Source organism: Suricata suricatta, chromosome 16, assembly GCF_006229205.1.
Source record: "Suricata suricatta isolate VVHF042 chromosome 16, meerkat_22Aug2017_6uvM2_HiC, whole genome shotgun sequence".
NCBI classification, from domain to species: Eukaryota; Metazoa; Chordata; class Mammalia; order Carnivora; family Herpestidae; genus Suricata; species Suricata suricatta.
In genome coordinates, this window is record NC_043715.1 from 12,779,703 (window position 1) to 12,791,920 (window position 12,218).

General features: G+C 38.5%; 1 protein-coding gene across 1 annotated transcript in view; it reads right to left on the reverse strand.

The window, feature by feature from the left end:
* Positions 1-12,218, reverse strand: part of HYDIN (HYDIN axonemal central pair apparatus protein) — a 417,349-nt gene that overhangs the window by 231,074 nt on the left and 174,057 nt on the right. The window contains exon 11 of the mRNA XM_029925166.1: positions 10,597-10,696. Coding sequence (XP_029781026.1) covers positions 10,597-10,696 — 100 coding nt within the window. The remainder of the gene's footprint in view (positions 1-10,596; positions 10,697-12,218) is intronic.

The following is a 12,218-nucleotide window of genomic DNA, read 5'->3' on the forward strand; positions in this document are numbered from 1 at the left end:
GAAGATGTGGTTTATATATATAATGGGATACTACATGGCAATGAGGAAGAATGAAATCTGGCCATTGGTAGCAACGTGGATGGACCTCGAGGGTGTCATGCTAAGTGAAATAAGTCAGGCAGAGAAGGGCAGATACCATATGTTTGCACTCATAGGTCTAACTCATAGACTATTGAATACTGAAAACGAACCGAGGGTTGAAGGGGGAAAGGGAGGGGGAAAAGAGGTGGTGGTGATGGAGAAGGGCACTTTGGGGAAGAGCACTGGGTGTTGTATGGAAACCAATTTGACAATAAACTATTAAAAAAAAGAGAATTTCTATTTGGATTGATTGAATCTATAGAAAAACTTGAGGAAGAAATGCCATCTTAATGATATTGAATTTACCCACTTATTAACAAGGTATAGCTTTCCATTTATTTAGGTCTTAATTTCTCTCAGCAATGTTTTATAATTTTCAGTGTACAGGTCTTACACATCTCTTGTCATACTTATCTCTAAGTATTTAGGATTTCTTAGTGCTATTTTAAGTGATACTGCTTTTTTAAATTTTAATTTCCCATTGTTTACTGTAGAGAAATACAATTGATTCTATGTAAATTTTGTATCCTGCAATCTTATGACACATGTTTAGCCATCATTTAAAACAGATATTCTCTAGCATAATCTCCCCAGATTTTGATTCAAAAAAACATAGATGAAACCCAAGAATCTACATTTTTAATGAACAGCCAGAGTAAGTCTATGCAGATTCTCTAGGGATGTTACCCCAGAAACATGAACCTTGTTAGCTCTGTTGACTTCTGACAACATGGCAGAGTAAGCTGACTCAGTCCATTCCTCCAATTCAAATATAAGAGAGAGAGAGAGAGAGAGAGAGAGAGAGAGAGAGAGAGAGAGAGAGAGAGAAGCTTATTAAAAATATGACAAGTATGTATTTTTAATACTTATCCAAGCTCAAAAGGAAGAAAAGAAAATACCAGATGACAGAAATGAAAAGGGAACTTGGAGATTTATAAAGTTCATTCAGACTTTATGGTCTGGAGTATCCGTTTTAAGAGCCTCACCAAAACAGGACATTTGGCTTTATTCTTACCTGGGAATAAGAAACTGAACTTAGATCCTTGCATAAATCCAGGAAAGGACCTTGGAAAGGATGCCCTTTTCTGGAAAGAAAACAGGAAAAATTGTACCTGTTGGTATAGGAAAGCAGTGATGAAAATTGTCTTCTACCTAGATCTTTCAATAGGGGAAAGAGGCTCCTATGAGAAATCTAAGTTCTGGGTACCGACATGGGATCCAAGTTGACACTGTACGATAGGTGAAAGAATCAGAAGCTAAGAACACAAAAGTTGCAGGATCCTGAAAAACTACTCTGAAGGAATACTTCCATGTACCCATGCTGTCTTAATCTGTTTGGGTTTCTTTGTAACAAAAATGCCAGAGATAGGGTGGCTTAAACAACAAACATTTATGTTTCCTGGTTCTGAGAGTCAAGGCGTCAGCAGATTCAATGTCTGGTGAGAGCATGTTTCCTAGTCTACAGATGCCATCTTCTTACTGTGTCCTCACATGGGTGACAGGGTGAGCAGTACCCTGGGGTCTTCTTTATAAGGACGCTACTCCCATTCATGAGGGCTCTGCCTTATCATCTCCAAAGGTCTCACCTCCGAATACTATCACACTGAGAATTAAGTTTCAACATATGAATTTTGGGAGACCACAGATATTCAGTCCACAGCACATGCTGATGGGCTCACAATGCAAACATTTCAAACCATCTGAAGAAACAATCCAGTAGGAGGAAAGTTAGTACTGAACACAAACATGCAAATTAGTATCCCAAGAGTTTAAGATTAAAGAAACTAACTTAAAGAAACTAACTTCTCATTCTTAAAATCTTTCAAGAGGTAAAGAAATAGAAACCAAGTTTATGAAATTAAAAACTGAGTAGATGAATACCAAAGAGTAGAAAGAGCTAAAGAACTAGTCGACAGAGAGAAAGATCTTAGAAAAATACCCAGAACATATCAAAGAGAAACAAAGAAATAAAAAATGTAAAGAAGTTAGAAGATATAGTGAGTCCATGGAAATACATATATCTTAAAAAAATTCCAGAAGGAGAAAACTGAGAAAATGAGATGAAACAACACGGAAGAGATAAGTGCTGAGGAATTCCAGAACTGATGAAAGATTCTTAGACTCAAGAAGGTCAAGTACTGAATGAGGGTAAACAAGGCAAATCCACAACAATGAAACTGTAGAACAACAAAGCATGGAGTAATTCTTCTATCAATCAGATACAAAAGATGGGTAGGTAACTTAAACAACAATTAAGCTGCAGTAGATTTCCCACAGTAACCACATTGTCCCTTGTCCGTGTTTGGAGGAAGCCAACAGTCTCATGGAGAAGCCGTGCACAGGAGTTCCAAGCAGACAGAACCTGATGAGGTCCCTGCCACCAGCCAAGACTAACTGCCAGACAGGTAGGTGGAAGAGCTAGGAAAACAACACTAGCTTTCACCTTCAGGCCTGTCCAGCTGTCCCCAGGGAGAGCGAAGAGGAGCTGTCCGTGCTTAATCGGGACCCATCTGCAGATCTGTGAGCAAAATGAATGGCTGCTGGTTGTTTTAAGTCATTAAATTTAGGGTGATTTGTTACGCACAAAAGATAAAAGGGACAAAGTGGCTTAAATAAATTAGGGCTTTTATTTTGCTCACATGTCAAGGACATTGAGAAATGTGGATCTGGGGGAGAGGAGGGGGTAGGGGATGAGGGTCTGCTGCTGCTGCTGCGGCTGCTGCTGCTGATGACTGGCAAGGATGAGAAGAATGAATACTGATTCAATAGCTCCATTCTCTTTAAGTTCCAATACCAGACAATGGTACTTATTGGAGCTTTTAAATAAGTTTTAACACATCCTGGGGCTAGTTCTTTCACATTATTCTTGTTTTTCTAACTTTTCTAAGCAATTCTAGTTCATTTATTTCTTCCATAACAACTTTGGAATCAACTCAATTTAAAAAAATCTTGATATTACCATTAAGATCACATTATATTTACAAGGAGAACTGATCAATTTATAATGTTGACCTTCCTTACCAAAACTATCAACATATGCTTCCCTTTGTTCAAGTTTTCCTAAATCTTGATATGGATACATACTTATAAATTTTTCCCTATATTCCTTATGTTTGAAACATTTGATAATTGAACATATAATTTAAAAGTATATAATATAGTTGATCAAGAAAATAATTTCTCACTGATAGGACTAAGATACCCTATATTATTATGAGTTGCAGTCTGATGAGTTTTGAAGAAGAAAAAACCTACAAATATGTAGAGCATTATTTATTACTCTGAAAACTCAAAAATGTTTTCAGTGATCAGGGTGATTTAGTTTTCTCTCTCCTAAGTGTCCATTCTATATGTGATAAATATCAAAAGCTCTAAACTGTGCTAAAAATTCAGACTTTCTTATGATGGGCAGAAGGCAAATGGACACTGTAGTTCCATTTTAATTGGGCCCTTAAAGGAAGCAGGTACATCTGGCATCGTTTCCACCATGCTGCTTTCTCACATTTGACTCTGAAGCACCCACTAACGATGTTATCTAGCAATATATTTCACAGTTTAAATCAGAAAGTGTTGCTTCCTTTGAAGCTCCCATCTGGTGATCCAAACCAAATATGTGTGGTTTCCCGTTGAATTTTTTTTTTTAAAGGTAATCTCTTTGTGATTAGATTAGGACTTTCCACATTACATTGGAAAGTCGAGATAGATAAAAAGTTAGTTTCAAGCCATAGATCAGACCATCAGCACGTCTTTATCACTATCTAACATACAGTTTAACTACTTCTAAGAAAATCTGAAACTTTAAGTGAAGAAAAAAATTTCAGTTTCAGATAAATTGAGAAGATTTCAGTGATGTTGTATTTCCCACATTCAGATCTAAACAGGTCACTCCCTTGCTTGGGGCCCTCCCATGATTCCCCACTGCAGTCAGAAGGAATTCTAAGGTCCTTGGTCTGGCATTCAAGGGCAGCCCTCTCTGAGCTACCTACTCTTTCAGCCTCCTTCCTGCCCCCATCTCTCCCCTCCCAGTCTCTCTGGCTTTCTGGCAGACACATGCCAAGAATTTGCAATTCTTTGGCATTTCACGCTGTTGGCATGTATTTTCACAAAATGTTTCCCTCCCTGCCATGCCCAGCACCCCCCTACACACATGCCCTTTTTTTATTTACCTACCAAATACTTCAGAAGGGTCACTTTCCCTGAGGAGCCTTCCCTACACACCACAGACTGAGCTGCGTGCCCTGTACTCTCATCTACCACGCATTCATTCACTGTACAGCATTGCAATATAATTGCTCGTTTGTTAGTTTCTTCCACTCATTTCTAATGCTTTCTGAGGGCAGGAGCTCTGGTTTTGTACATATTTGTACTCAGGGTGGCTAGATATAAAACCGTGCAGAAGAAAAAAAAAGTTGCAGGTGGAGATGTGGGTTAAATTTCATGCATCTCAAGAGGCCCCCCTCAAGACAAATGATAACGGCCTTTCCTGCTATTTCCTGTCCCTGAACATATATTCACAGGATGGAACACTACACAACAGTGAAAATAAAATAGAACTGGGGCCATGAGCAACAACACGGATGAGACAGACAGACATGCAGATTGATTCCAATCGTGTGCCTTTCAAAAACAGGCAGTACCGACTCGGATGGTTTATGTACACATACATCAAGGTAAAAACTACAAATGAAAGCAATGAAATAATGACTATGAAGGATAGAATGGTGACAATCTCAGGGGGAGATTGGGGTGAGGGACGTGTGACTGGGACGGGATACGTGGGGGCTTCTCAGGACTGGGAATATGATCTTGGGAGCAATTATGTAATATTTGTCCTATGATATATATGAAAGTGTCTTAGTTCCCTGTTGCTGCCTAAACAGGCCATCACGAACTAAATGCCCTAGTGTACAGATTTATTATCTTAAAAACATAAAGGTCAGAGTGTAAGATGCAAGCTGGGTCTCACTGGACTAAAATCAAGGTGTTGGCACGGAGCTGAAGTTCCTTCTGGAGATTCTGGGGGAATCTACTTTCTTGCCTTTTCCAGCTTCTAGACACTGTCCACATCGCTTGGCCATTTATCTTCAAAGCCAGAAATGGCTGGTTGGGTTGTTCTCTTATCACATCATTCTGACACTGAGACTGGTACGTTTGCCTCTCTCTTCGACATTAAAGGACCCTTGTGATTTTCTACTGAGCCACTCACATAATCCAGATTCATCCCCCTATGTTAAGGTCAGCTCATTAGTAACCTACACTCCACTTTGTGCCCTGGTTTCCCTTTGCCGGGCGATGTAACACATCCACAGGTTCTGGGGATTTGGAGGTGGACATCCTTGGGGGGCTCTTACTCTACGCACCACAGTATATTTTATGCACGTGTGTGAATGTATGTCTTGTTTCTTAGTGACAAAAGGTTAACAATTAAATTATAGTATGTAATTACAAAGGATTCCTATATGACCATGAAAAAGAATGACATTTTTTATTTAGTGTTCATGGAATAATCTGCAAGAAATAATGAGCAGTGTCAAAACTACTGTGTAAAATATGCTATCATTTATGTAAAAAGGCATGAGGGGGAAGGAAATCCATGCATATTTGCTTCTATATGCTCAAAGTATTTTTTTAATGCAAAAGCAAAGCAAAACAAAACAAAACAAGAGAAGGGGCTTTTCTATCTGCCTAAAAAGCATTTCTTAGTGACCTAAAACCAAGAGGTTTTACCAGCTCTTTAAAGATAATACTAAGGAATCATCACCAGCCCTTGAAAAGTCACACAGAATTACATGAATTTACAAGGAAGATAATATGGAATTACAATGTAAACAAAACCCTGCTCTGGCAATCATGTCTTTTAATAAACCACTAACAGAATAAAGAAGAATGTCATGCAGATGGAAAATTATACTATTCAGTTTATCCAGGATGTGAATTCTGTGGTAGAATTCGGAACTGCAAACACAACAATAGAGGAACACAGCTCGTTATGTAATGTTTGGGAACCTCCTGGAGAGCAGCCAACCCCCTGGAACATGGCCAAGCACGACATCCCACAGGAGTCACGGATGGGAGGGACGTTCGACCACCTGTGGCACGGGGGCCACTGGAGCGTTTCCAGCCTGTGTCTGAACACTGATGTGCCAGCATTTCCTCCGGACCCATTAGGAAGTCTGGGGTAAATGGTGCTGGTAGGAAGTATAGAAATGGGTTCATGTCGATCCTGAAACCGCTAGTCCATTCTGCATCCATTCTGGGGCAATCTTGAGAATCCTGCATTCATGAGCAAGGGAGAGACTGGACCAAACCAGGATTCATTCACTCATTTCATTCATTTTTTTCATTTGTTTGCTTATTCATGAAATCAATATTTATTGAGTGGCTTTATCTTCCTGGTGCTAACAGGATATAACATAGAGTATAATTTCAATATAGAAATTTTTTAAAGAAGCAAACCTATACTATTTTGCTTAGACATGAATACATCAGTAGTAAACTTATATGTGAAACCAAACAAACAAAAATCACGATGATACAAGTCGAAGTCATGGTTACTTTCAGGGAGAATGGGGGAAACATCATCAGGAAGGGACCTATATAACCAGGGGAGGGAAAGGGCAGCTCATCCTTCTACACTGTTCTTACACTACTTGACCTCTTTACATACAGAGAAAAGTGGCTGTGTAGATATGGACTGAAAACATGGTGGTAGGTAGAGCAGAATAGTGGGATTTTTATGCTTGAAGCTACTGGCAATTGTGCACTCTTATTTCTCTCTCTCTCGTCATTTAATATTTTATTATTAAAATAACCACCACAGCTGTAAATCCTGGGAGACCTACACATTCAACAGCAAAAGCAAATAGCACTAATTACCCTGAAAATTAAACCCATTTTCTCATTCTTATATACAAACAGACAACCACAGATTAGAAGACATTGGAAGGAACTCTATGACTGCCTGATACTTGCTACCTTGGAATTTTCTGACAAATAAGTACTTCTCTTTGCATCTTTATTTAATACCATTGAATGGCATTTAATGTCATTCATTGCTCATGTTTGATTAAAATCTGGTTCTTTGACAATAAATGATCAATCGTATAGGTCTAATATTGGACTTTTAAGATCTCCAGAAGAATAAAATGAAATATAATGAAGGAAAGTATGTAAAAAATAATACAATTTCCCAGAGCTGAAGTAACACATGAGTGATCAGACTCAAATGGCCCATAGAAAGCTGAGGAGGATAAGTTAGAAACCTTACCCTTGGACATGGCTCAAGTACAAAAAGAAAACCCTAGAAAATATTGAGAGAGAAATAATGGGCCACCTAGCAAGAATGAGTGACTTCAGATTCCCAGACTTTTGCCATAAAGTTGGCACAGTGGTTTCAATATTCTGAGGGGAAAAACTTTGAATCCAGAGTGTCAGCTAAACTATCAGGCGAGCATGGAGGTGGACAGAGGCCTCATCAGACGCACAGGGATCAGGTTTCCCTCCGTAAACCCTTCCTGTGGAAGCCATTGGAGCAAAGTGAGAGTAAAAAAATACATAATGGAACACACATGGAAATTCTTAAAATTCCCTGGGAACAACTATGCAGGAGGTGGCTGATCTAACTTGGAATGAGAAGCTTGTGGGCTCTGAGAAAAATGTCTTCAAGGAAAAGAAGAGCATAGATTCTAAAATTAGATAGAAATGAAGAATGAGAAACATCAGTGAGGGGACCCCAAAAGCTGCACAGAAGAGTCAATTCAGTGATGAAGTAAGCAAACGTGAGGCCTAATTGTGAGACCTGGTGGACAGTGAAGAAAGAGAAACTACTGGCTACAGGCAGTAGGGGCGTTCTTTGTATGATGAACATTCACCACCAGAGGCCAGAACATTCAACCACCAGAGGTCAGAACATTCAATCACCAGAGACCAGAACATTCAACCACCAGAGGATTAAAAAAGTTTAATCCCAGAATAAATATGGCCCTTCACTGTACAGAATTTATGTAGACGAATTAGAAGACTTATATATGGTTATCAATCATTTTAATACAAAAGTAGAACAACTCATAGAATTTGAGAGGGTGAAATGGTGGTGGGTAGGTTAGGGGTCCTAATGCCCATACATGTCAAAGAGAGACTATAGAGTTGATGGAACAAAAATATAGTTTTAAGCATATTATTTAAGGTTACAAATAAAACTAAAATAATAAAGAAAAATAACTGAGTTGCCAGGGGCTGAGGTGGAGGAATGGGATGGCCTGCAATGTGGTAGAAAGGAACTTTGTGGTGTGATGGAAATAGTCTGTATCTTTATTTTGGTGGTAGTTATATGACTGTTGAGATTTGTCAAGGTTTGCACAACTATACACCAAAAGAGAATGAATTACACTGCATGTAAATTATTATGTTTTTAAAGGAACATGTTTTTTTAAAAAAAGTTAATTCATTTATTTTGAGAGAGAAAGAGAGAGCAGGTGAAGGACAGAGAGAATGAGAGAGAGAATCCCAAGCAGGATCCATGTTATCAGTGGGATGTAGGGTTTGAACGCACAAACTGTGAGATCATGACCTGAGCCAAAATCAAGAGCCGGACACTTAACCACCTGAGTCACCCGGGTGCCCCACACTGCATGTAAATTATAACTCAATAAAGCCAGCAAGGGTGCAGTGAGATTATAAGTGAACTAAATCCTCATCTTTCATAAGGCGGATTGAAAAGGTAATGTGTGAAGTTGGCAAATCAACGAAACAGCAATATAAGCATAGAATTAGTAAAGAAAATTACCACCACAAGAAACAGCCAAAAGTGCTTTGTTTTGAAAGTAACATTGCAGAAGAAGACTACTCTTTAGCTTTATAATCTCATTATCTACCTGTTTTACTTATTTATTGGCATTTGTATTTTAAAAGATAATTCTGAGACATTTTTAAATATAAAATGCCTTCCGGATGAGAACAGAGAGCCTCCGTGCACCCTGTGCCCACTAATCTCCTCTGCAGCAAAGGGTCCGGTCCAGCCTCATGCTTCATCCAGGGGTCATGTCTCTTGAGTCTCACACAATCTGGAACAGTTCAGTCTTTTCTGGACTTTTATGAGCTTGATATTCTTGAAGATTAAAAGATGCTAATTTTGTTTTGTTCTTCAATTTAGGTTAATCTAATATTTCCCCATAATTAGATCCATATTAGATATTTTGACCCTAATATCATTAAAGAGATGTTTGTTTCACTGTATCCTAGTGAGCAGTCCATGAGGTTGATTTGCCATATTACTACTGGTATTCACTAAGATAACATCTCCCAATTTTCTTCATTGTAAAGTTAGATTTCTCCCCTTTGTAATTAATAAGCATTTTGAGATAGGATATTCTGAGACTACATAAAATCCTGTTCTATACCCTGCTTTCACCCATTATTTTAAGATCCATTGAATCTTCAGTATGCTTTTTACCTGAATTCATTATTACCATAATTGCTAAGTGGTAAATTTTTATTTAGTGGATTCATAGATTCCTATTTAATCAATGGATTGTGATCTATTAGTTACCATTATTTATTTTGATTCCTAACTTGTTTCAAATTTGCTCAGTGGGAGTCCCTTTGCTGGCTTCTCATCACTTTGACATATCCCTGTCATTAGTTGAGCATTTCCTTAGTTTCTAGCAGGAAAGGGTTGTTCCCAGCTCATCTTCTTTCTCTGCCTCAGTCCTGGAAAAAAGCCTTCATAGCAGAGGGTGGGATTCAGAAACCAAACTTTGGGTACTCAGTGTGCTCATTATAATTAGGGTCTTAAAGCTGGATTATTTAATGGACACAGGAAATATGCATCTGTATGTACATAAATATATACACACATTTATACATATATTTATTTCTATCTCTATGCATATCAACAACCATGAGTTCACAGTTATGGAACTCCAATTCCATTCCATTACCAAAGCCTCATCTTAGCCTTTCTCTTTTCCATATAAACGTACCTGTCTATCTGGCTCCTCCAAGAGTGAAAAATACTGGCTTTTGTTACCCTCAATACATTTCCTGTTTTGTTTAATTCCTCACCTGTATCCAATCTTCTGAAGCTGTCAGGTGACCACTCTATTTGTACATCCCCCCTGTGGCTTCTAGGCACTGCCAGGCTGTCTTCCCATCCTCCCTGTCATGCATTATTTTGATTAAAAACTCAAAAACAAAAAATTTCAAAAGCCAAATACTATAAAAAGAAAATCAAATTCTGAGAATTTGTATCAAGTAATATTCATATTGCTCTAAAAATCAAGGGTAAACCCAGCTCTGTGGTCTCCCAACCCTCCGACTACACCATAATTGTAATGTACTTCAAAGTTTGATCTGTTCTAGAAAAAAATAAGAAGTGCATAGCTTGACTCTATTATTCCCCTATCCATATGATGTAATTCCTATAGTCCGAACACACACATACACACATGCACACACCCCCACTTGATGCTCTGGGCACTTAGTAACCGGTGTTTACCACACAGAGAAAGTCTTTACCTGAAATGTCACAGTAAACTGTCTGCTGATAGAGCTTGGCTTCCAGAGGATTAAAGTACACAATGATTTCAGCTGATGAGTTAGGCCAGACATCACCTTCCTGACACCATGAAAGAAATATTGAAAAACAATGTGATGAAGGGAAGACACTGCTTTTTTTTAAAATAATAGTTTATTGTCAAATTGGTTTCCATATAACACCCAGTGCTTCTCCCCACAAGTGCCCCCCTCCATGACCATCACCCCCTTCTCCCCTCCCCCTCCCGTCCTTGATTTGTTCTCAGTATTCAATAGTCTCTCATGATTTGTGTCCCTCTCTCTCCCCAACTCTCTTTCCCCCTTCCCCTCCCTATGGTACTGTTAGGTTTCTCCTGTTAGACCTATGAGTGCAAACATATGGTATCTATCCTTCTCCACCTGACTTATTTCGCTTAGCATGAGGTCCATCCACTTTGCTACAAATGGCCATATTTCATTCTTTCTCATTGCCATGTAATACTCCATTGTATGTATGTATGTAGGTATGTATGTGTATATGTATATATACACACACATACACACCACATCTTCTTGATCCACTCATCAGGTGATGGACATTTAGGCTCCCTCCATGATTTGGCTATTGTTGACAGTGCCGCTATGAACATTGGGGTATATGTGCTCCTATGCATCAGCGCTTCTGTATCCTTTGGGTAAATCCCTAGCAGTGCTATTGGTTTTAAATATTGCTATTATATTATAACCTCAGAAAATTTGAAGAAAATATTTTTACAAGTTAAAGAAAGCACTATTTTACCCAACAGATAGTAAATTTATTTTTCTGAAGAGGTGGTACCAGTTGGAAATGAGCTTCAAAGATAATTTCAGTGAGTTCATGAATATATAATTACTAAAGTAAAATAGGATATTTAGAACATTTTCAGTATTTGTATATACAATGGACACTCACTGTATGCCAACAGATGTCTAACCCTGGGCTTCGGAAATGAAGAAAGGTGAGGTCTGAGACTGCATGGAACTCACATCTTAAAGGGATGATAAGTATGCTTACAAATATTTTATGACATATGTGATAGGTGCTGTACTATACTACACACACACACACACGCACACACACACACACACACACACGCATATATGTATAGTCCAGATGGGCTAACTTATCCATCATGATCAAGTGGGATTTATTCCTGGGTTATAGGGTTGGCTCAATATTAGCAAATCCATCAATGTGATCCATCACATTAACAAAAGAAAAGATAAAAACCATATGATCCTGTCGATAGGTACAGAAAAAGCATTTGACAAAATACGGCACCCTTTCTTAATAAAAACCCTTGAGAAAGTCGGAATAGAAGGAACTTACCTAAACATTATAAAAGCAGTTTATGAAAAGCCCACAGCCAATATTATCCTCAATGGGGAAAAACTGAGAGCTTTCCCCCTGAGATCAGGAACACGACAGGGGTGTCCACGCTCACCACTGCTGTTTAACATAGTGCTGGAAGTCCTAGCATCAGCAATCAGACAACAAAAGGAAATAAAAGGCATCAGAATTGGCAAAGAAGAAGTCAAACTTTCCCTTTTTGCAGATGACATGATACTCTGCATGGAAAACCCAA